At 37.6% G+C, this 26,785-nt stretch overlaps 1 protein-coding gene across 1 annotated transcript in view; it reads right to left on the bottom strand.

Annotated features, from left to right (window-relative positions):
- Positions 1-1,885: 1,885 nt before the first annotated feature.
- LOC137408362 (uncharacterized) overlaps positions 1,886-26,785 on the bottom strand; it is a 34,106-nt gene continuing 9,206 nt past the window's right edge. The window contains exons 7-17 of the mRNA XM_068094861.1: positions 25,049-25,173; positions 24,537-24,664; positions 18,943-19,107; positions 15,906-16,187; positions 14,396-14,593; positions 12,208-12,974; positions 8,331-8,558; positions 5,691-5,878; positions 3,410-3,621; positions 2,640-2,901; positions 1,886-2,581 (exon numbers count right to left, since the gene is read on the bottom strand). Coding sequence (XP_067950962.1) covers positions 2,677-2,901; positions 3,410-3,621; positions 5,691-5,878; positions 8,331-8,558; positions 12,208-12,974; positions 14,396-14,593; positions 15,906-16,187; positions 18,943-19,107; positions 24,537-24,664; positions 25,049-25,173 — 2,518 coding nt within the window. The 3' untranslated portion in view covers positions 1,886-2,581; positions 2,640-2,676. The remainder of the gene's footprint in view (positions 2,582-2,639; positions 2,902-3,409; positions 3,622-5,690; positions 5,879-8,330; positions 8,559-12,207; positions 12,975-14,395; positions 14,594-15,905; positions 16,188-18,942; positions 19,108-24,536; positions 24,665-25,048; positions 25,174-26,785) is intronic.

Below are 26,785 nucleotides of genomic sequence, written 5' to 3'. Positions count from 1 at the left end.
TCAGAAAAAACAGACATATTTTTCTTTTGAGTGTTTTAACAAAAACCAGTTTGCCGATTTTTCTTAAAGTTTATCCGAAGGTTACCTGGTTTCTCCTTGCTTGCGGAGGGCTATCCCCTAGCGGATGATTGGTAAATTTTGACTTTTTGCAAACCTTTAGAAAAGTCGTTAACGAAAATATTTTGCCGATAGAGGTAATAATGATGCCTAAGAACTACTAAAAGTTGTTGCTTATCTCTATGTCTTGGAATAAAGTGATATTTTAAAACGATAACAACCGTCTCGGTAGCCGTTGGGCAAAAAAAACGTTCGAGTTAACGAAGTTAAGGTCGATTTATCTAAAGCAATTTATCATTGTGTAGGAATGGACCAAACAAATCCGTTCAAGTTAACCATGTGCTCGAGATATCCGAGGGCGAGTTATCTGAGTTTCACTGTATTTCTCAAAGTTTGTGTGTGTAATTACAGCTATAGCTATTAAAATCTTGAAATAAAGACCCTATAAGGACCCTCCGGTTCGCCAGTCCAGCGCCTTACCAATTCAGCCACACGATATTAATTTATTCATGAGGCGATATGTCGCTATATGGGAGCAAATATGCTACCGCTCTCGGTCATGACGTTATGTGGTGGCATTACGTCGTGAGATGCGGCAGCTCTTATTAGTGAGCTTACTCAAATTAACCATTGGCAATATGCCAAGCTAATAACAAGTGGCAGGCAACTCTTATTACCTCTCATTGTTTATAAGCTGATTTTTGATACCCGGGCAATGCCAGGTAGCACAGCTAGTTATTATATAATTGTGAAATATACATTGTATATCTATTGCCTCACACTCGAGTGGTTTGCTTTTTTGTGGAGCAAGTAGAGGAACTTAGTCAAATTCTTTACACATCTTCCTATAAGAATTTAATTAATAAACAATGATGCAAACCAGATGTTCAACATTGAACTAATTGAATTAGACTCACAGCAAATCTAATAAAATAGTGAAATGGCTAAATATTTTACTTTTACCAACAACTACGCACTTTTCAGAAAAATCATGTCGTTTCAGGAATATCACGCAAGTCATACGACCTAGGAAATTCAGACACAACCCATAGCTTTTTTGTGTAGCTCTATATTCTGGTCATTAGCACTAATGAGTATTTCTTTGATTATAAAATATTGTAATATTGCAATTAAATAGGCTTTTGTGATTAGGCTGTTCTTCCAGAAGCTATTTTGTAATCTACAAATGTAACTGTATGTCGATGTAACTGATGTACTTACATTTGACACAATGCCGTACGTAATTTTAGGTAAAACATGTTAGCCAGACAGCTATTTGATGCATTACAGTAATACCTCGTAGTTAATCTGGACCCCTGACCCAACTAAATGTGGAGATATGTGAAATAGGAAGAAGCAAACACACATCTAAGAATGTCCCTTTTTTACTAATTGTAAGCATTTTCCTCTTTTTTAGAAAGTTAACTGGACACTTCATTAGACAGATTTGAAGGTCGAGAGCGCTCGAGAGGCATGATCAAGGAAAGTAGTGATCTATGATGACTGCTACTAAAATGATCCTCACAGAGAGATCTCATTGAGCCAGATTAGGAGAGGGATTTATGTATTGTAGTTGTTCATTTTTATTCACTATCTTCCATTTTTAATAACTATTGTTTTACATCGCCAAGTAATGAAACCCCGAAGTTGTGAAGCATTACTGTACTAATTTAAAGGGCTATGCTAAAAACTATTCTTCCATGTTTGTTTGCTTTTGACTTCGCTAAAGAATGAACCATATCCCATCACTCAAGTAGCGTAACTCCCTTTCGTCACCTGACCACTCATTTTGATCCCTCGACATCCAACATGTACATAGTATCATATCTCATCTCAGAGAAAGTCTTTATTTAGGCTACCTTAGCCAGATTTAGTGCTGAGTTAAACAGCCTCTTACAATGCACTCGCGATACTGAAAAAACAATCCCAAGTTTTAAGTAAACTTGAGTGATTACATAAGATATCTATAGATTCTAGCAATTTCTAATTGTTATAGAAATAAATAGCAAGGTGTAGAAAAAAAGTATTTGGTCGATTGTCTTTGGAAAGATACATCATGTACAGCGCAACACCTAAAACCGATGATAATTCAAACAGAACCGAGATCTACAAAAAGCCCTAAACTACAAAACATATCAGTAAAAAATTGTATTTGATAGATTGCCTTTTGCATAGGTCACCAGTGGCACCAGCAGAAAAAAACATGTGCCATTTATACAGTACATAATGTAACGTGCTATAAATGTGTTAAAATAAATGTTCACCGAGATACCAATGTCTATGCAAGACTGCATACCATGCCATACCCGACATTGAAGTAGATCCAAGGTAAATATAATCAGACAATCATATAAAAATGAGTGCAGTTGATGGAGAGATCTGATCTGCATGACCAACTGTACAATTTGTCTCAATAAACTCTCATATGGCTATACATGTTGAAATACCTAGCAAAAAATGATTTGCGTAAATTTGCCATGCACACAAAAAGCTTTGGTCTATTTACAATGATTTGTCCATGATGCCATTGAATGATTTTGCATTGCGTCAATTCAATGACTTGCTTTTGAATCTATTAAATGACTTGGCCAATGGGTGACTTCCTGGTAAAAAAGCCAGCTAATGCTTGACTTTCTTCGCCTCTTGTTCCCCAGTTATGTCAACTGGCATCCGAGCTGATTTAATCACTGAGCCTGCAGCAGCACCAACCGGGTTACTCTCACTGACCTCATAGTCCATATGACCGGAGCCAAGGCTATCATCATCTGAAGATGACGGGTAGACGTCTGAGCCTGAGAGTTCCAGAGGCTCGTGGGCTCCTCTTTGTGCCCGCTGCCATATTTCCTGGTTAAAAACAAATGAATTGTGTAGGATGACATCTACGTGATGTTAATAATATTACCTAGACCTCCCAGACGTCTAATAAATATGAGTAATATAATACAAAATAATAACAAATAATGCAGAATTAAATTAGCTAAAAATTTGGCCTGTTACAATAAATGCAATACAATATTAAAAATTATGTTCTCTTTGTTATACAAAATAAAAAAATAATAGACAGCTACTTGTACTGCGAAGCCATATTTCAAGGAAATAACCTTTTAAATTAATTACCTACAAATCGTTTAGGTTCCAATGTTGAATGAACAAATCAAGAGCTTCCATATAACTATCAAAGTGAATGGGTCTGAGATGAGCAATTACTTGTAAGTTAGCTTTAAAACTAGCACTTACTCGTAAGTCGGCTCAGAGACTATTAAATATCTGTAAGTTACCTGTTAGTTGATTTTAAGAAAAACACCTGTAAGTTGGCTCCGCGAATAATACTTACCAGTGAATTATTACTTACCTGTAAGTTGGCTTTGACTTTGTCAACACTTTCTTCTTCAAAGTTCTGCAATCTCATAAAATGTTGTAGTTGGTTTTGTAATTTGTCAATTCTCCAGTCATCTGCAGTCAGGCCACACTTATGATAGGAATTTTTAAGCAGCTCGTAGGCGCGTCCATAGAACTTTAGAGCCTTCGACCCATAGTTGTATTGCCATTTTTGTACCCATGGTCCTAAAAATTGGATAAAATTGAAGACATACAATTCTCCATTTATATCATTTTTATTATCTCCTGACCACTTGACAAGCTGTCCTGCACTTTTGGATGACTGACAGACTGAAAGTGATGTCCCATTAACTCTGAGCTACAACTTCTAAATCATTGTAAATCTGTGGACAAAAGGTTTCAAGAGTTTTACTCATAAATTAATATTCTAGAACATTCTAAAATCAGACCTTCAACAAAACAAAACCCAACACACTACAAAACTGTGGAGTTGCCCAACTAGTGGAAAGGGAGAGTCATACATTTGTACTGAGCTGATAGGACCTCTGATCAAGGATTGCGACAAGTCCACAACTCCTCATTCATCATGCTAAGGGATGAACCGAGGAATTAAACTGAGGAGCTCTGTTAACTGCACCCTCAACTTATGTGGGAAATCGTAACCGGTAATAATACAAACTACAATATAATTTTTATACGTATTCTTACTAAATAACAATCTATCATATATCATAAAACAATAAACCATTTAGTAAACAAATGAGAGCTATTGACTACAAATGTCACTTATTGTTAATCAACAACTGCTGCAATAGTACATTGGCAAATGGCAAATCACGCCCCACTTTTGCTAATGTCAACTCATCTCTCATTACTAGCTTATCATAAGTTTTCAGTCAGCCCATAGTGCTACTGAATCACTACGTTTCCATGATGCGCAGTGCTTCGGAGTTGCGCTATCTCCGAATCATGGAAACGGCGTCTTCGCACTGAAATCACTGCGCACTGATCAGTGCGAAGCCAGTGCAAATTCGCATCAAAGAAACAGCGATTGCACAGTGGCTGCGCATAGCTCTCATGCCGTGGAGACGGATTCTTCGAGGGCCATAAACTAGTACAAAGGTTATCCCGCTAATATTGTTTTCTTCTATTTTTCCGATCTTCTTTCACCTAAATTTAATTATGGTCTGCACCCACGAGGATGATGAGGTGATTATTTTCCTGGACTTTGTTATCGATGCCAACACTTTTCGAAACATAGGTGGCAAGTCCTAAATTAACGTTTAAATAATATATTACTTAAAAATACTTGTTAAAAATATATTGCTTTGTAAAATTTGTGTTTAGGTTTGTAAAACCTTGTGAATGTGTATTGTAAATAAAAGTATAACGATGACAGAAGCATAAAAAGACCGCTTCTGGCGTTCGGCATCCGTGATCGATTCTATTTTCCATCAGGCGATTCGATTTATACAATTTCTCTTCTCTGCTAATTTGCTGAAAACCACTGCGCAGCATGGAAACGTACAATCCCCTCGACTTCGGAGGGGCTGCTTCGCAGTACTGCGCACCATGGAAACAGTGAATAACTCAAACACCTGATGAAACAACCTTCCCGGTATTCATCATACATGTGGATTACCCAAATAATTCTATTTTAACCTTGAAACTCATGAAACCAAACAATGTGATCAATTTTATATGCAGCCAAAACACAACGTATGCTATTATACAGTATATACAGTAATATGTGAATAATCCAATATTACTAAATGAATAATCTTTTATATAGATATAAAACTTTGATCTTGCAATCTTGTTTGAAACCGCCACTTTCCAGAAATAATATGGTCTGTAATCAAAGTGCTTAATAAAAGATTGCTTGGTACAAGGTTTGAACTTGTGATGTTCAGCCTAATAGACCGACAAACAACTACCTACCTGAGGAAAGAGATATATGTATAATCAGCCAGCCAGGGCTCTACGAATTACCTATGGTTCGTTTAATGTGAGAATCAATGCCATCAATGAACGCACTCATGAATTGTTGTCATAACAGTGTAGCGAACTGCGTTAGAAATCTACATGTATGTTACGAGCTATCTGATTAAAAATGAAAGGAATCGCCTGCACGCCGGACAACCGCTAGTAGAGTATACCGTTAGCCTTCCCAGAGAAAAACTTTGTTGAACAAGCAAAATCCTGCTGCCATCTGTGCAGCAATTGTTCTGAACCACAATAACTACCTGCTGGCCTCACTGAGCCTCCCGATAGAAAGCTAGTAAATTGCTTACCCGGTCGGACATGATGATGATATTTGTATAAATTTCTGTAAGTCATGCCATGGTAGATGTAGGCCGTGAGTAAATCCGCTGCTGAATGCATGGAGCAATTCTCATATATGCTAACAGCTTTGTTTCCTAGCTTCTCAGCTAGTTCGAACATGCTTGTAGTCTGTTCAGAGCTTCCCTCACTAGACACTCTGAGAAACACAGAACAATTATAACATAGTTCTGTCTGCGCAAGTAGCACTAGCCACTAGCACTAGCTACAGTAGCTACTAGTAGCACTAGGCACTAGTTACAAGTAGTTACCATCAACAGTCAAGTATATCTCTTAATAGTGGTGAGACTTACAAAATACAAATTTCGCAGTGTTGCATACTTAAATCTGTAGTGGGATTCATCCTCTCAATCAATAGTATTAGTATTTTAAACAAGATACTAAAAGCCACTCAACATACAATAATACAGTAATACTTCAACATACAAGTGCTCCAACGTACGAGAAACTTGAGATACGAACCAGCTTTCAAGCAAGTTTTATCACTAACATACGAGCCATGCTTGAGATACGAGCACTTGAGTCAGTTGCCAAGTATGCCAGAGGTGTTTTATGAGAACAGCATCACTATGTATCTTTCAACTGCTCAGGTTATACTTTTGTACCGGGTTTTTTTATGCGCGATTTTCAGTGCAGAATTATGTGAATTAAAAGTATTGTGCGTGGACCGAAAGTTTGCCAGTAAAATGAAATTTAAGGCAAAGAAAAAACAAATGATAACAATTGATATTGAACGGAAAATTATTGAAAAATATGCGAAATGTGTATGCGTGATTGAGCTAGCTCAGCAATATGACAGAAATACATCAACAATTATCAAACAGAAGGATTATATTCAGGGCATTTAGTTCGCAAAAGGACTAACCATAGTTTCTAAACGGCGCAGCGATCTTCACGACCGCTGATGGCATTGGATAAACAATTGGCCGGTGACAGCGTAACTAAAACGATGCTATGTGAAAAGGCCGGTGCTATCTATCAAAACTGTAAAATAGACATTCGGACAAGTTGGCTAGTGGTCGTGCATTAACCCTTTGTGACGACACCTGTGTTCATCCTAATCGCAACATGTGGAAAGGGCGACAAAGGCAAACATCTTTAGATGGGTTTATCTTAAACGGCCGGCTGGTCGTGAAAGCGAAACAAAGGAAAAGTTAGCTAACCGGCGAGAAACTTAAAACTATGAACGCCGAAGAAATTTTAATTACGCCAAGTTAAAAATGAAAGTTTGCTTTAAGATTTGCTTCTATGTTTGTCTTTTAAGACTTTAATAAAATCCAACTTTATCAAAGTCAACTGTTGTAATGAAGGATAACTAATCATTTGCTTTTTCTTTGCATTATCTTTCATTTTACTGGCAAACTTTCGGTCTAGGCACAATACTTTTAATTCACATAATTCTGCACTGAAAATCGCGCATAAAAAAACCCGGTACAAAAGTATAACCTGAGCAGTTGAAAAATACATAGTGATGCTGTTCTCATAAAACACCTCTGGCATACTTGGCAACCGACTCAAGTGCTCGCATCTCAAACATGGCTCGTATGTTAGTGCTAAAACTTGCTTGAAAGCTGGCGCGTATCTCAAGTTTCTCGTGCGTTGGAGCACTTGTATGTTGAAGTATTACTGTAGTAACGCATTACAAAAGGTACTACAAAAGCATTGAATATATAATAGTAATAACGATGCATTACTAAAGATACTACAGAAGTCAAAAACAAACTTTGTTTCTGATGATCGAACGTTTCAGTTGTAATATGGCTTCGGCAAGCACCTCCGTGTTGGAAAAACAATAGCTTTTGTTGATGACATTATAGCCGATTCATATTCAGACTTAATTAAATACTCAGATAATAAAAGTGACAGCACTGACTCTGATGTTGGTGACAGTAATAGTTTTGTAAGAGTAATGAAAACTGTAGAGGATCGCAATAGCTTCATAGCGATTGTAGCTTCACATAGCTTTAGCAATGGACAGATTATAAATACTATGAATTTTTGCATAGCTCTTTTGTTAACAGGTTGGCAACATAGAATATGTAACAAAAATGTTTCAGATAAGGTTTGAAATTGAAAAATTGTATACATATCATGCAGCAAAATCAGCGATTTTCAGTCAAATGAATGGCAGCAGACCGAAAGCTAAATTTGTTCATAGATGACAGTGGTTAATATAAAGTATTAACCACTGCCATTCACGGGGTTAATTTAAAGTTAACTGCACATTTATAAAAAAGTCAAACTTCAAAGTTGTTCGACGATTATATCCGACAACTTCAAAGTAAGATCATTAACATATAATATAAAAGTATAACATATGTTAAGAAAGTCAAATTTTGCTATCAGCTTCATAACCAAAATGATAAGATAAGAGAGTCCTTGACAAAAGATATTAGGGGTTTTGCTTCTTACGCACGTCGAATAGTGACTCTAGGGCTAGACTTTAGCATTTCATATGAACTCTGGTTTCTGTCCCCGGAGTCCTCTGGTCTTTTTAAGTTAGCAAAAAAACTGAATGTATGGATGTGAATAACACAAAAAGAGGAAAATACTTGTGAGCAAAAGACAAGAAACTTGGTTCTGGGACTCACATGACATAACCCCAAACACGAAGCAACCCGGCATACTGAGAATAATTCTTGGCTGCTTCTAATCCGGTGTCCATCTTTCGATCTTTGAGCAGTTTGCTGACGGTTTTATAGCTGGAAGCTGCCTCACTAAAGGATCCGTAAGCTGTTGCCTTCCCGCTTTCCATTACGCCGTCCTTGACACAAGATGATCCCTGGGCTTCCTTGTAGCAGGCCAACTTGGCATACACTCTGTGGATTAAGCTGATATAATTGTAAGTGTCTTGCGGACAATGGTGGGAAACCATAAAATTTGTTGCAAGGGTAAATCCTGATAAATACTGATAACATTTAAAGATGAACTTAAACAACATTTTAGTAGATTTTACCAAAAGGTATCGGTATTTTTCTATCATTTGCAATCATTTTTGAGGTTTGAGGTAATCTGACTGCCAGGATGTTTCCAGATTAAAATCGACAAAACTTGATCGCATTTGAAACGCTCAGATCAAATGAAAGTGTGATTATGATGTCTATAGTTGCAAAGATACTGACAGAACAAAGACATGTAATGTAACGCTGCAACTTGAATGCAATAGCCGATATCAACTATAACAACGATAGCAACTAGTGACATCATTTGGACGTATTTTGCTTCTGAGCATTTTAACCGCGATCAAGCTTTGTCGATTTTATTCTTAAAACATCCTGGCAGTCAGATCATTGTAAACATAAAAAACAATTGAACATGATAGAAAATAACAATACTTTCAGATAGAACCTACCAAAGTTTCGTGAAAGCTCCTCTTTAAACCGATGTTTTGTAGACAAATAAAAACAACAATCTATATACAGTGAAACATGGATAACTCGCCCTCGGATATATCGAACACATGGTTAACTCGAATGGATTTGCTTGGTCCGTTCCCACGCAATGATAAATGGCTCTATATAACTCGACCTCGACACCGTTAACTCGAACAGTTTTTTGCCGAATTCACAAACCTGGTTTCCGTTCAATTTGTTTCGAAAGAGTTTCCACTAGTCGCGGAGCTGAGACTACTCTGCTTTCTTAACGAAAGCGCTTTTTATACGCGTATAGTGTACATATAATTTCCCCCCGTACCGTATAATGGAACCGAAAAAGAAATCGTATAAAAGTGATTAACAGGGTCGCTAAGACGTTCGCTTAGTTACGGCCAAGCTATAAACGTTAGAAGGTATTGGCAATAAAAATTTAATAAAGATAAACACAGCATGCAAAAAACATATTGTAACAGTGATTATATGCGGATACCTAAAGATAAAATGTCACAAATAGGCTCGTGGCTTGGCGTCCGCTACAACAGACATCCACTTTACGATGGCATCACGCAAGCCAAGAAAAGCGTGGAAACCTTCTGACAAACTTAAAGTACTCGAAGAAATCGAAGCAGGACAAAAGCTATCAGCATTATCAAAAAGAGTAAATCTTCCAAAAAGTACAGTGTCAACATGGATTAAACAAAAAAAAGAATAAGATCGTTATGTGACCAAAATTCATCAAGGCTAAGAGATCGTTCGACGTCGCACGATGATTTGGATGGTGAATTATTGACTTGGTTTAGACAAGTGCGTAGTGAAGGCGTACCTATCGATGGGCCAATTTTGTTAGAAAAGACTAACAAGTTTTTAAGGACTATAATAACTGTTTAAAATCTATTTCTACAATAAGTCACACTGTTGACCTTTGTCAAAAGAATACCTTGTCACAGACTACTCGATAAGTTTTTTAAATGAAACAACTGATCAGATGTAAAGCATGCTTTTTTGCATTGGTCATAAATGTTTACTTATGTCCAGTTTTAAAAATTATCAGAAAGAATAGATATTTTTCTATTGGACTGAGATTTGTTTGCAGTTTTAGGTGATGTGACTGACAAGACGTTTTAAGATTAAAATTGGCAAAATTGATCTCGAGTAAAACACTCGGAAGAAAAAATGTCTTCTGAGCGTTTTAACCGCGATTAGGTTTTGCCAATTTTAATCTGAAAAAGTTTTGGCAGTCACATCACCTAAAACAACACACAAATCTCAAGTGGATAAAAATATCTATACTTTTTGATAAATACTTTAAAACTCTACATCAGATGCCCTTTAACTTACAACAAACAACCTATACTTTAGTTTTATATATACATGTAGTTTGTATATGTATCTACTGATAAATAAATTCACTTGTGACTGTGCTCTGATAACTTGAACGCTCTGATAACTCAAACAGTTTCGCTCGGTCCCGTGAAGTTTGAGTTATCCATGTTTCACTGTATATATATTTGTCAAAGTATGTGTGTGGATCTGTCTGTCATTCCTGCTATAGCCATAGATATAGCGGACGCTGATTATTTTACAGACGAGGCCACGCGTTACAACGCCCCTGTTAAGAATGTTAAAAATTAACAAATAAGAACGGTTAAGAAGTTTTTGTAAGGTTCAATTACTATGCCTGGGGCCAAAGCCAATTCTTCTCACGATTACATCGTCTCCGCGTGAAAGCCTCGACATAATCTCTCCATTCAGTTAGACATAGACAGTACTATATTTCATCTTTACATTTGTACCGGTATCGAACGATACAAGTATCGTCGTATTCAAAATTTGATGGATAGCTTCTGGTGGAACAGTAACCTTATTTATACACAAACTTCTATGCAATAATTGTTATTATTAATTCAACATATTCAGGAGTTTTATTTTGTTTTCTCAGATCGTATTAATTGTATCATTACAGAATCATCTTCTATTGTAATCGTAGCAAAACTGACTTAATTTAGCTATTATTCGCTAATTATTTTACATGTTTATCTAAACCTTTTTATAGTCAATTTATTTATTTTTATTTATTTGACCTGTACGAAACATTTTCCTCAAGATATGAAGTTTAAAAGTTGTTTGACAAAGTTTTAAAACTTTTACAGTTGTTTTTATTTCTCTCTTAATTTATTTCAACTACATAAAACACTTCTCTCATGATATGTAGTTTGAAAGTTAGAACAGCAAATGTTGTTATATATGTTAAATACAAATCAATTTTCTGACCAAAGACTTTTTTATTACCCGGGAAACCCCTGAGTAGTACAGCTAGTCATTGATACAGCAGCAATAAATAGATTTTAGTGACACGGTTGCTGCCAAACTTGGCAGCAAACTCCAGTTGAATCAGTTAACTTCAGTTTATTTAAACTGATTCAACTGGAGTCACTACAATCATCATACAGACATAAGGACTGTAATCACTACTTGAGCCTCGGAGGTTTCGACAATGCATCACATCTGTTTAGCATAAAGCTGTTTTCTATACATAATCTATGAGTTACTCTGCTGATTCTCAGCTATGCTCAAGTGTGGATATGATTGATCATCCCTGCATGCCCTGTACCGAAGTAATATACCACAGCTACAAGCTACATCTAAACTAGCATTAGATTACATGTTTCATGGTGTCTAGTCAGAAATGGCAGCTGTGCAAACTAGCCTCATAGAAATGAGCATATGAAATACATTCTCCCAGTAATGTTTTGCTTCACACTGTGTGGTGTGTGAGCAATCTCTCAAAGATTGAGTGTGACATCTGCTTAACCTACAGCAAGCAGAGGCTGTGAGTAATTTTAAGAGCATTGTAGCACAAGCAACGGCTCAGTGATCGTGGCTGGACATGTCTGAGTCCAGTGCCAAGGGAATCTCAATGACTGAAAACATGCCCAATCGCAGAGAGCAAATTAAGGTTTGATGTCCTATCTGTTACCACTAGTGGCCTCTTTCGGGATTTGAACCCCAACCTGTTAGCTCTCTACTTTGAACTAATAACCGTGACATGGCATAGACATACATATTAACTTGTAGGAGCTGGTGATGCACTTACTTGGACTCTAAAATATGACCTTGAGTCAGCTTGTCTTTAGCTTGCTCACACAGGCGGAAGACTTCCTCAAGGGTGACAGAGTTCAATGGATTAAGTAAGAATACTGCCTCTGCCGTTTCCATTAGGATGTGTATAAGAAAGTAACTTTTCACCAGCTTCCAGTCATCGGAAAGACGAGAAATATATTTCTGAGCTGACTTCGCGGCGCTCTTTCGTTTCTCTACTAACGGGTCAACACCTACTTGTTTCTGGAAAGACTTCTGCGAATAGAAAACGAGGCTGGTGAAACTGTGCACAGCTTCACAGAAATAATAGAGCTGAGGAGAAGTCGCTATTAGACGTTTTCGATTAGCTGGAACTCTGTGAGGACCAAAAAATTCTCCGAGTTTATCCCACTGCTTGCTGACAGCCAAAATCATCCCGTAGAGTGTCTGTACAAGAGCGGATAACTCCACACTTTGTTCACTTTCGAAGAAGAAATTTTCAAGGGATTTCATTAATGGTTCTTCAAGCCAACCGTGAAACTGCCAGATGGACACGAAGAGAAAGGCGACATTGGTCGGTGTTTCTAAGAAACCCGAAAAGAGGAAACTTGAGTCGTTGAAATCGGAAACGTAAGAAAACATCCTTTTGAAGTTGGGAAGGTCTTGAAGGAATTTCAGGCAGATTCTTGATATGAAGTCTGATTTGTATGGTGGCTCTGGGATACAACCTTTTCCAAAATCAACCAACTTGCCAATATGATAGCTAATAAAGCGTTCCTTCAACTGTAAATAGGTCAACAGGTAAATAAATAGTGTCAAAGAAGGTGGGGCAAGAGTTTTATGAACCACATACTTCAATAACTTTATGATATTCTCATTTAAGTCAAAGCTAAAAGCCAAATCATTTGTCCTGTCCTCAGTGATAAGCTGATAAGCTCAAAGACTGTCAACTGCATATTTTCCTAATGCCGACACCATATTTTAAATAAGTACATACAGCGGTAAGTGTGCTATTCCTACAGTTCTAATGCTACTAAATAGTAGAGAATTGATAAAGGAAAATTCACAGCTGACTACTAGCAAACTTTGCTGATTTATTAACTGCTGAACTAGTAATATAATCTGCCTGGCAATGACAGGCAGTGGCAGGGGATGGATTGGATTTCTTTGCTAGTATCTACCTACAACAACTAGTAATGTTAATGCATACCTATATACTGTAAAACCTCTAATCGAACGCCATTTCTATTTGAATGCCACCTCTATTTGACCGCCAATATAGGGGAAGGGTTGAAAAATAGAGCACCATTGCGTTCAAATAGAGGTTTTACAGTATATTCAGATTTGGTAGACTCAGAGTAGGTAGTCTGTTACCTAGTTACAACAAACAGCGTTCAGACTTGTCATTGGCCATGCTACTGCTCATGCCCAACCATGCCAAACAATCGCGAGTTAATCCCAGGAAATTAGACTTGAATAATCGAAAGGTGAATGCTGCATAGCTATTTCTGAAAAGTGTTTTTTTCGAAAAAGCCAGTATACGGAAGGGTTTAGTCAAGCAGTATATCAGAGACTCAGGTAGCATAAATAGAATTTCAAATTCACAAGAGCGGTTGCAGAACCACTGAACAAAAGACAATGTACATAGTGGGAAAAACCGTGCTCTTCCCACCTAACACTCCTTTAAAAAAGTTAGTCAGTCAGTTCAGTCAGACGGCAGCGAAAACTAAAAAGACACTAACTTAAGAATTGTCCTCGTTTTCATTTTAGCAACCAATTGGAAAAAGAGCCATATTTTATCCCTGAATACTGAACTTAAGAATTCTAACCAAGACTCGTGCTCTAAAAGAGTAGTTTGGTTGAAACATCCGATGAATTCCCAAAATAGACATTTGTCAATCTAACAGATATCTTTGTGAAGAAAATAGTTGATTTGGGAAATAACTAGTTATTGTAAAAATTATCCATCAGTTGTTCTGGATCCCTTATCTTATGCCTGTCTCTATGACTGCCAACATGTTAGACACAACTACTTCTGATCAGAGTTTAAATGCGCAGTTGAAACTGTAAATCCTTCACAGATAATGTTATATCGTATGCAATATAACCAGTTATCAAAATTATCCGAAACTAACGACTAGAATGAAGTAATTTTTAGTTGACTATCCTGTTTGACATACCAATGAGAGGAGGCGCTTGCTTACCTTGACCTTTAGTTCAACGAATTCCTGGGATTCAGTCATCTTCTGCTTTAGAAAGCTTCCTACGAGAGGATGATGCAATGTCAGCATTGTGTACTGCTGCCTCGAAAAGACATGAAGTCGTAACCAGAAACTTTGTCCAAACTCTTTCTTTACTCGGTCAGAAAAGTTAGTGAATGACCCTTTTCCATTCATCACCATCTGCGAAGTAGGGTCATCAAATATTGCTAAAAACTGGCTGGTTTTATTGAAAGTGGTTAGCACTCGACAGGAAGCAGGGATTAAAGAAAGATGAGATAAATAAAGGCCATGAGTGGGACAAAGTAGAAGGTTAGAAAATGAGATAAGGAAAGGGTATCAATAAACTAACTAGAGAGGAATGAGATAGAGGTGGAAGGGAAGAAGGAGGAATGAGCAAGTAAGGGGAGATCAGCTGAGAGCGCTTTATAGGAAATGTTGACAAATAAACTTTCATTGGAAGATCTATTCATAGTGACGAAGATCATTTACTAATATAAATGTCGTACATGTCAAAATTTTAAGTAGCTTTATTTTTTGCAACAAAATGAATTGAAAGAGAAGATGATTAACTCAAAATGGAAAAACCTCTGAATGAGTCAAATACCTAAAAAAAACTAGAGGCAAGATATAACCATATGGAAAATAACCAATCACGTGCGATCAAGGTAATAAATGAACTAGGTCGACCTATCAGCTTATATACTACATTATATGGCGCTAATATTCCTGCAGAATCCTGTGTTTTAGTTTTATGGTCATGTTTTGTTCCTAACTCTTTTGCTAGCACGATCCGCGTAATATGGCTCGGCAAAGCATTTGCAGATGGCCGCACAAAAAATTTCCGATTAGTAAGTAATTAAATAATTAACCTATCGTATCCGTACTTAAACGAAAGAAAACAACTTTTTGCCTGCGTTGACCAAAGGGAGAATACAATTACAACTCATTCCGAGTGAAATTTCGCTTTGCATTAACTGTATTTTTTTGCAATTTCTTCTTAGCAATGACCAGCCGTGTCAGACGCGTTATAGCTCCGAAGATTTCACAAATTTTGGATCGATGCAGTTTTGGTGACTTTCTAATGAACAATAGTACTATTGAGAGTGCATATTTTTAGTAATTTTATTTTTAGCAGTAATAATAATACTGTAAGCTGTAATAATTCTTTAAATCGTCCAACTCGGACATGCTCATGGTCGAACCTAAAATGGCCAAAACAGTGTCCGAGCTCATTCTTCAACAATTTTGTGGCATTTTTATGGCAACAGCTGATGTAAACACTTATATTGAATAATTTGGCATCAAAACATTTTTTTATAGACGATGCGGTTCAAAAGTTATGACGATTTGTAAACGCCCTTTTCGAATATCAGGTTTATCAAATATATAATTATGTTCCTGTAAATAAATTAATTGGGTAGCAAAAGAGTTAAATTACAAACCTCCATATGTAGTTAGCAATAGAAACCAAAGCCATGATCTCAACACTTACATAATGGAGAGCTTTCAAAGGTGCACCGAGATCAAACAGGACGACTGAACACAAAATCTTCACATTCTCTGGATGACCTTCTGACAGCTTTTCAAAGGCTTTCTCAAACAGATTAGGCAGCCTACTCTGAATTCTTTCCTTCAGGTCTGTGGGAGAAACGTGTGTCACTTCAGTGGTGGGAGTGAAATCAGTAGTAGCTAATCCACCCATAAGCTGCAGAGACAGAGGATGTCCATCACACTGTCTCACCAGATGTCTCTTTTCATGCTCACTCATGTCTTGCTGTAATAAATATAACCAATTGGGTTATCAGCCATACGTAAAACTCATCATAACTGGTTTATGATATGAAAATTGTTGACAAACCTAAAAAGTAATCTAAAACTGTGTTGTCCTCCTACTGAATGCCCGGCATTGCATGGATAATAACAATAATAATGAAAAAGATTTGTTTATCAATCACATACATAAAACATGTGTTTTATATGTGAAAAGCCTTCTAAAAATAAATAATATAAAATTTCATTTATTTCCATGAAGCATAATGAGTAGATAATACATTCTTGTAGTTTATGTGAAAAGTCTATTAGTAGAGTAATTCTTTAAAAACACATTAAAGAAGAAGGCGCTGTTTCAACATATCCCGTAATTAGTTTGATTATACAATATCTAGCCAAAAACTGTAAAAGGTGAAATTGTTTAACTGACATGAGTGGGGAAACCTGAAGCATTTGTTGCTCATCAGTATTACAATAATACTTCAACTTACGAGTGCTCCAACGTACGAGAAACTTGAGATACGAGCTAGCTTTTAAGCAAGTTTTAGCACTAACATACGAGCCATGTTTGAAATACGAGCGCGTGAGTCAGTTGCCAAGTATGCCGAAGGTGTTATGAGAACTGCATCACTCTGTAGTTTTTAACTGCTCAGGTTATACTTTTGTGCCGTGTTTTTTGTGTGCGATTTTCAGTGCATAATTATGTGAATTAAAAGTACTGCGCGTAGACCGAAAGTTTGCCCGTAAAATGAAAGATAATGCAAAGAAAAAGTAAATGATAACAATTGATATTAAACGAAAAATTATTGAAAAATATGCGAAATGTGTATGCGTGATTGAGCTAGCTTAGCAATATGACCGAAATACATCCACAATTATCAAACAGAAGGATTATATTCAGGGCATTTAGTTCGCAAAAGGACTAACCATAGTTTCTAAACGGCGCAGCGATCTTCACGACCGATGATGGAGAGACTGCTCAGGCATTGGATAAAAGATAAACAATTGGCCGGTGAGAGCGTAACTGAAACGATGCTATGTGAAAAGGCCGGTGCTATCTATCAAAACTATAAAAATATACATTCGGAAGATTTGGCTAGTGGTCGTGCAGTAACCTTTTGTGACGACAACTGTGCTCGTCCTAATCGCAACATGTTGAAAGGGCGACAAAGGCAAACGTCCTTAGATAGGTTTATCTTAAAACGGCCGGCTAGTCGTGAAAGCGAAACAAAGGAAAAATTAGCTAATTAGCGCGCAACTTGAAACTATGAACGCCGAAGAAATTTTAATTATGTTAGGTTAAAAATGAAAGTTTGCTTTTAGGTTTGCTTCTAAGTTTGTCTTTTAAGACTTTGATTAAATCCAAATTTATCAAAGTCAACCGTTGTAATGAATGATAACTTATATCTCCCTCTCTGGCAAATGCTAGCGTTAGCTGCTATTGTAGGTATTTAATTTTACATTTCAATTAATCACATTTCCTTGCATTATTTTTTATTTGTTGCTTTTTGAAAGCATGTGGTAAGTTAGGACAATAACCAGGGGTGGATCTAGGAAAAAACGTGTGTGGTGCAAAATTTGTGTAATATATCTAGAGAGGGAGGGGGTGCGCAGGGTGACCCCCTTACCTGGCCCGGCGCTAGCGGAACCTTTTGAAAGTTAGGCATCTTAGAATGAGGGAGAGGTGTGTTTGAGCCCAAAAAAGTGTAATCATTTATTTGCAGCAAACAACAAGTTTAGAGGTACAAATTGACATTAGATATGATTAATTAAATTGGTGTTTTATAATGTTCCTTATACTATATATATATCAAAATTACATGTAAACAGAAAGTTAACAAACATTTATGCAATAAAATAAAATCAAGACAAAATCAATCACAAAACCTCAACAGCCATTTGGTTTGGCTGTGCAAAAATAAGCCATCATTTCTGCAAACTACCATAAAAAATGTTTCGCAGTATTAGCTACATAACGATGCTATTATAAAACAGACATATTAGGGCATACTTTTTTGAATTGTTGTTTTGTCGTCGAAAGAAATGATCCAAAGTTCGTTCTTGACCTTTCTTTTTAGACATTTTGCTTTTAAAATTGCTTGTAGTAATTCTTTCGAAAAAGTTGTGGCTCAATTGGGGATGTTTATTGGGACCACTCTCATTTGTTTATAAGCTAAACAAATTCAGGTCAATGTTATTAAAACTGGTTCGTTATGACGAGCTCTACTAGGCCGTTTTTGTTCATTTCCTCCCAAAGCAAGTTCTCAGTGAAATGAATTGTAATTTACTCAATTCTTGATGGATTTTAAATCTTTATTTTTAAATTTTTTGCCATTTTTATGGTGGTGCATTTGCACCATATGCACCACAGTAGATCCGCCCCTGATAACCAACATGTTCTTTCTGTTACAATATCTTGTTTTGAGTGTTTTATTTGCATTTGTGGAGTATGGGAACCAATCAATATATATTTAATTGTTCTATGTATAAATAAATTGCACCAAAATGCGAGTAAATTGACATACGAGCTCAGTCTCGAAACGCATTAAGCTCGTAAGTCGAAGTATGACTGTATTTTAGAACGAAACAAAATGTCGCAGTCGATATCGTAGATTACTGTTTGATGAGAAACTTTGCTCAGAATAAAGTAGTGTTCTGTATCCCCCACTCAGCCACATGGCTACGACCTTGACCAACGTGACAAAAAAACATACTGAGTGTAAAAGAAATGAAAATTATACTAGAGCTTCTGACCTTACCATTGAAGGGTCGAGGAACTTGACTGCATCATCATACTGCAGCGGGTTGAGAGGGACATCCTTTGTAAAGCCAGCAATCTTCTTTTTCATGGGAATAAGAATATGCTGCTCCTCAGACTCAGACAGCATCTCTAGGTGGCCTTGACTCGTCACAACTAGCTTCATCTAAGAATTAAAGGAGTGTCTGAAAAAACTAAGAACACCAGAAGATCAAAATTAAGGAACATATTAAGGAACTACTAAGGATGATTGGAGGCACGAGAGATTGGAAGCATGTTAGATGAAAAGCCTGGTGGACAAAAGACATGGTAGATTGAAGGTAAAGTAGATCAGAGGAGTGGTATACAAAAGGAGTGGTACACAAAAGGAGTGGTATAATGAAGGAGTGGTATACTGAAGGAGTGGTATACTGAAGGAGTGGTGTACTGAAGGAGTGGTATACTGAAGGAGTGGTGTACTGAAGGAGTGGTATACTGAAGGAGTGGTATACTGAAGGAGTGGTATACTGAAGGAGTGGTATACTGAAGGAGTGGTATACTGAAGGAGTGGTATACTGAAGGAGTGGTATACTGAAGGAGTGATAGACTGAAGGAGTGGTATACTGAAATAGTGGTATACTGAAGGAGTGGTACACTGAAGGAGTAGTACACTGAAGGATTGGTATACTGAAGGAGTGGTATACTGAAGGAGTGGTATACTGAAGGAGTGGTGTACTGAAGGAGTGGTATACTGAAGGAGTGGTGTACTGAAGGAGTGGTATACTGAAGGAGTGGTATACTGAAGGAGTGGTATACTGAAGGAGTGGTATACTGAAGGAGTGATAGACTGAAGGAGTGGTATACTGAAATAGTGGTATACTGAAGGAGTGGTACACTGAAGGAGTAGTACACTGAAGGAGTGGTATACTGAATGAGTGGTATAATGCAGGAGTGGTATACTGAAGGAGTGGTATAATGAAAGAGTGATGTACTGAAAGAGTGGTATAATGAAAGAGTGATGTATTGAAGGAGTGGTATACTGAAAGAGTGGTATACTGAAGGAGTGGTATACTGAAGGAGTGGTATAATGAAGGAGTAGTACACTGAAGGAGTGGTATACTGAAGGAGTGGTATACTGAAGGAGTGGTATACTGAAGGAGTGGTATACTGAATGAGTGGTATAATGCAGGAGTGGTATACTGAAGGAGTGGTATACTGAAGGAGTGGTATACTGAATGAGTGGTATACTGAAGGAGTGGTATACTGAAGGAGTGGTATAATGCAGGAGTGGTATACTGAATGAGTGGTACACTGAAGGAGTGGTATAATGCAGGAGTGGTATACTGAATGAGTGGTATAATGAAAGAGTGATGTACTGAAAGAGTGGTATAATGAAAGAGTGATGTATTGAAGGAGTGGTATACTGAAAGAGTGGTATACTGAAAGAGTGGTATACTGAAGGAGTGGTACACTGAAGGAGTAGTACACTGAAGGAGTGGTACACTGAAGGAGTGGTATACTGAAGGAGTAGTACACTGAAGGAGTGGTACACTGAAGGAGTGGTATACTGAAGGAGTAGTACACTGAAGGAGTGGTACACTGAAGGAGTGGTATACTGAAGGAGTAGTACACTGAAGGAGTGGTACACTGAAGGAGTGGTATACTGAAAGAGTGGTATAATGCAGGAGTGGTATACTGAATGAGTGGTATAATGAAAGAGTGATGTATTGAAGGAGTGGTATACTGAAGGAGTGGTATACTGAAAGAGTGGTATACTGAAGGAGTGGTACACTAAAGGAGTAGTACACTGAAGGAGTGGTACACTGAATGAGTGGTATACTGAAGGAGTAGTACACTGAAGGAGTGGTATATTGAAGGAGTAGTACACTGAAGGAGTGGTACACTGAAGGAGTGGTATACTGAAGGAGTAGTACACTGAAGGAGTGGTATATTGAAGGAGTGGTATACTGAAAGAGTGGTATAATGCAGGAGTGGTATACTGAAGGAGTGGTATAATGAAAGAGTGATGTATTGAAGGAGTGGTATACTGAAAGAGTGGTATACTGAAGGAGTGGTATACTAAAGGAGTGGTACACTGAAGGAGTAGTACACTGAAGGAGTGGTATACTGAAGGAGTGGTATACTGAAGGAGTGGTATAATGAAAGAGTGATGTACTGAAAGAGTGGTATAATGAAAGAGTGATGTATTGAAGGAGTGGTATACTGAAGGAGTGGTATACTAAAGGAGTGGTATACTGAAGGAGTGGTATATTGAAGGAGTGGTACACTGAAGGAGTGGTATACTGAAGGAGTGGTATAATGCAGGAGTGGTATACTGAAGGAGTGGTATAATGAAAGAGTGATGTACTGAAAGAGTGGTATAATGAAAGAGTGATGTATTGAAGGAGTGGTATACTGAAGGAGTGGTATACTAAAGGAGTGGTATACTGAAGGAGTGGTATACTAAAGGAGTGGTACACTGAAGGAGTAGTACACTGAAGGAGTGGTATACTGAAGGAGTGGTATACTGAAAGAGTGGTATATTGAAATAGTGGTATAATGCAGGAGTGGTATACTAAAGGAGTGGTACACTGAAGGAGTAGTACACTGAAGGAGTGGTATACTGAAGGAGTGGTATACTGAAGGAGTGGTATACTAAAGGAGTGGTACACTGAAGGAGTAGTACACTGAAGGAGTGGTATACTGAAGGAGTGGTATACTGAAAGAGTGGTATATTGAAATAGTGGTATAATGCAGGAGTGGTATACTAAAGGAGTGGTACACTGAAGGAGTAGTACACTGAAGGAGTGGTATACTGAAGGAGTGATATACTGAAGGAGCGGTATACTAAAGGAGTGGCACACTGAAGGAGTAGTACACTGAAGGAGTGGTATACTGAAGGAGTGGTACACTGAAGAAATGATACACTGAAGGAATGATATACTGAAGGAGTGGTATACTGAAGGAGTGGTATAATGAAGGAATGATACACTGAAGGAGTGGTATACTGAAGGAGTGGTATACTGAAGGAGTGGTATACTGAAGGAGCGGTATACTGAAGGAGTGATATACTGAAGGAGTGGTATACTGAAGGAGTGATATACTGAAGGAGCGGTATACTGAAGGAGTGGTATACTGAAGGAGCGGTATACTGAAGGGTGATATACTGAAGGAGCGGTATACTAAAGGAGTGGTACACTGAAGGAGTAGTACACTGAAGGAGTGGTATACTGAAGGAGTGGTATATTGAAGGAGTGGTATACTGAAGGAGTGGTATACTGAAGGAGTGGTACACTGAATGATTGATATACTGAAGGAGTGGTATAATGAAAGAGTGATGTACTGAAAGAGTGGTATACTGAAGGAGTGGTATACTGAAGGAGTGGTATACTGAAGGAGTGGTATACTGAAGGAGCGGTATACTGAAGGAGTGGTATACTGAAGGAGCGGTATACTGAATGGGTGATATACTGAAGGAGCGGTATACTAAAGGAGTGGTACACTGAAGGAGTAGTACACTGAAGGAGTGGTATACTGAAGGAGTGGTATATTGAAGGAGTGGTATACTGAAGGAGTGGTATACTGAAGGAGTGGTACACTGAATGATTGATATACTGAAGGAGTGGTATAATGAAAGAGTGATGTATTGAAGGAGTAGTATACTGAAGGAGTGGTATACTGAAGGAGTGGTATAATGAAAGAGTGATGTACTGAAAGAGTGGTATAATGAAAGAGTGATGTATTGAAGGAGTGGTATACTGAAAGAGTGGTATACTGAAGGAGTGGTATACTGAAGGAGTGGTATAATGAAAGAGTGGTATACTGAAGGAGTGGTATATTGAAGGAGTGGTATACTGAAGGAGTGGTATACTGAAGGAGTGGTACACTGAATGATTGATATACTGAAGGAGTGGTATAATGAAAGAGTGATGTACTGAAAGAGTGGTATACTGAAGGAGCGGTATACTGAAAGAGCGGTATACTAAAGGAGTGGCACACTGAAGGAGTAGTACACTGAAGGAGTGGTATACTGAAGGAGTGGTACACTGAAGAAATGATACACTGAAGGAATGATATACTGAAGGAGTGGTATACTGAAAGAGTGGTATAATGAAGGAATGATACACTGAAGGAGTGGTATACTGAAGGAGTGGTATACTGAAGGAGTGGTATACTGAAGGAGCGGTATACTGAAGGAGTGATATACTGAATGAGTGGTATACTGAAGGAGTGATATACTGAAGGAGCGGTATACTGAAGGAGTGGTATACTGAAGGAGCGGTATACTGAAGGAGTGATATACTGAAGGAGCGGTATACTAAAGGAGTGGTACACTGAAGGAGTAGTACACTGAAGGAGTGGTATACTGAAGGAGTGGTATACTGAAGGAGTGGTATACTGAATGAGTGGTATACTGAATGAGTGGTATAATGCAGGAGTGGCATACTGAAGGAGTGGTATAATGAAAGAGTGATGTACTGAAAGAGTGGTATAATGAAAGAGTGATGTATTGAAGGAGTGGTATACTGAAAGAGTGGTATACTGAAGGAGTGGTATACTGAAGGAGTGGTATACTGAAGGAGTGGTATAATGAAGGAGTGGTATACTGAAGGAGTGGTATATTGAAGGAGTGGTATACTGAAGGAGTGGTATACTGAAGGAGTGGTACACTGAATGATTGATATACTGAAGGAGTGGTATAATGAAAGAGTGATGTACTGAAAGAGTGGTATACTGAAGGAGCGGTATACTGAAAGAGCGGTATACTGAAGGAGCGGTATACTGAAGGAGCGGTATACTGAAGGAGCGGTATACTGAAGAAGCGGTATACTGAAGGAGTGGTATACTGAAGGAGCGGTATACTGAAGGAGCGGTATACTGAAGGAGTGGTATACTGAAGGAGTGGTATACTGAAGGATTGGTACACTGTAGGAGTGGTATACTCAAGGAGTGGTATACTGAAGGAGTGGTACACTGAAGGAGTGGTATACTGAAGGAGTGGTATACTGGAGGAGTGGTAGATTGAAGGAGTGGTACACTGAAAGAGTGGTATACTGAAGGAGCGGTGTACTGAAGGAGCGGTATACTGAAGGAGTGGTACACTGAAGGAATGATACACTGAAGGAGTGGTATACTGAAGGAGTGGTATACTAAAGGAGTGGTATACTGAAGGAGTGGTATACTGAAGGAGTGGTATACTGAAACAGCGGTATACTGAAGGAGTGGTGGAGTGAAGGAGTGGTAGAGTGAAGATGTAGAATGAAGCACATACCATAATCAAATATCAAAAGCATGAGCATCAGTTTACTGCTAGAACTTGCCTTTTAAAATATAGTGTGATAAAGATAATTTTCCTATGGATAAATCTGGTATTTCCTAGTATCACCTATTTTAAACAGCCATCACACCTATTAGACCGGTACATGTATTATCAAATAACATTTATTTTTAAACATCAACCATACTGATAGATATGCTATCCTCATGTAACACACACGTAACAATTCCCCATAAAGATTAGACTGGTACTCCCAAATATTTCTCACTTGAAACAATACATATCCTAATAGGACAGTATTCCCAGGTACCATCTACGCTAGCCATTGATGTATATACCTTCACTTGTGAACGGTCCATCTCAAGTATAAAGTTATTGAGGAAGTCGAGAAGTGCAATAGAGGCAAAAGACCGGCTGCCACTATCCATCATGCCCGATAAATCATCAATGATGAGCACAAATTGATCTACAATTAAATAATAATCTCTCTTTTGAGGAGCTATACTCAGCGAGGATCAAAGATGGTGAGATATGCCTATGCTAGTAGTCAGTGTAACATGTGCTATGCACTATGCAGTGCGCAGTGATCGGTGGATGCTCCATTTTCAATACTTTTTATCTGTCAATCAAACTAAAACGTCAGTACAATTAACAAGAAATGGATTTAGACATGTTACTGGACCATAAAAAATAATCGTCCACAATGTCAGGTAACTAGAACACATTTATTTAGTAACTTCTGATAAGGATATAATGTTTAAGCTGAACAAGAAGAGGTGTTGAAAGATAAGAATGCTGTTAACTATTAATCCCAATAAACAGTTGAAGTTGTCAAACATTAAGCACCTACCTCTATTGTTCCCTTTAAGGAAGCCTGAGAAAAGACCCATGAGGTTTTTCTTCTCTGGTACATAGTTCAGAATGTTTGATTGCACTACAATCTCAAACTCCAGATCCTCAATGCTTGTCACTCCCCTACAAAATGAGGCCCGCAACATACTCCAAAATATTCTATTTACGTGTTTGGTACATAGAGGGGACAAAAATTGGAAAGAAAATTATTCTACCACTAAAATAAGAGTCGCTTTCCTTGAACAATATATTAGTATTTTGTCTTGGTGAAACTGCAGCTTGATCTGATTGGAGTTATGGATTGATTGAAACCATCAACTCCAACCAAATTTCATTTTGCAGTTTTGTACTGCTTGCTGACATAAGTAACAACACTAAACTCATAGTGAAAAAATAACATACTGCATTCTATGTTATTGACATTGATATCACATTCAGCAGAAAAAAAACTGAGCCATGAGGCACTCTTAACTTTGGTCAAGCAAGGGTAATTCTACAGGCCATTAAGAATCAATCAGAATCACTAATCTTCAGTCAAATTAACTGAGATGGTAACTCATTCCAGGATTTTCTTTCTACATGTATGTCTAAACCAGAATACGGTAGAGCAAATACCCCCACAAAATACAGGCTGTTCTAGAGATAAAATGTCATGATAAATAGTAAAGGCAGTTACACAAAGCTGTAAAACAAATACACCGGACAAAAAGAGTAAACATAAAAAACTGATTTATTAGTAACAAAGCTAAATTAACAAAGTTATAAAAATCAACCAAACAAATTATTGTTATTTCTTTACTATGGACACACAAAGACTAAAGCATCAGCATCTAAAGTGTCAGTTCAGAGGTAGAAGTGGTAATAGATGTATGCAGTATGACATACTTGAACTTATTGTAGCCTAGTTTATAAAAGTTTGGTTCTTTTCATAGTTTTACTTGTTATTGTCAATTTTCTCATGCCTCTTCAACTTCAAAAGTTGCATGTTGGAATTATTTTGGGCCCAGGTTAGAATATTTGTTAAAATCATTGTCGGGGTGATCTTATGTACCGTACTTTTCGGACTATAAACCGCACCCCGATATAAGCCGCATATGCTATATTTTCCAAAAGACAATAATAAAACAATACCAGAAGCCGCACCTTTATATAGGCCGCAGAACTCAGGACGGTGCTTTTTAACGCGGCAGCAACTTTGCTGTTTCAAACAGAACAGTGCCTAACGGCACTGTTTCGTATTAACTTTTTAATCTAATGCCTAACAGTACCGTTAGGCATTGTTTCGTTTTTTCTTTCACCGCTAGAGGCACGCACTATCCGGAGATTCTGGTTAATGCGCTCTAGCGGTGAAAGACAAAAACCACAAAATAGCCGCATCCTTATATAAGCCATATGGCTCAAAACCCCAAAAAAAGTAGCGACTAATAGTCCAAAAAATACGGTAGATATTTAACAGCAGATAAAACACGGAAGAAGTGAATACAATTTAGCAAGTGTGAGCTAAGCTCTCAGATGAGTCAATGACCTTCAGCTTAAAGGTTAGGAGTTTTTAATTGACTCAAAGATAAATCCGAAAATGCCAAACTACAAAAATATATCTTCACTATTAACAATTAGCAAAGTCTTGATAAAAGAGTTTTTAGAAACAGAAACTGAAGCTATGACCACAGCCCAGGAAGCCAACTACCGATGCGTGATGATGGGAAGATCCTTATGAAACTCGGAACAAAGGTTA

This window comes from Watersipora subatra, chromosome 11 (genome assembly GCF_963576615.1).
Source record: "Watersipora subatra chromosome 11, tzWatSuba1.1, whole genome shotgun sequence".
NCBI lineage: Eukaryota > Metazoa > Bryozoa > Gymnolaemata > Cheilostomatida > Watersiporidae > Watersipora > Watersipora subatra.
The sequence above is the reverse complement of the archived record's forward strand: the minus strand, read 5'-3'. Positions and strand labels throughout refer to the sequence as shown.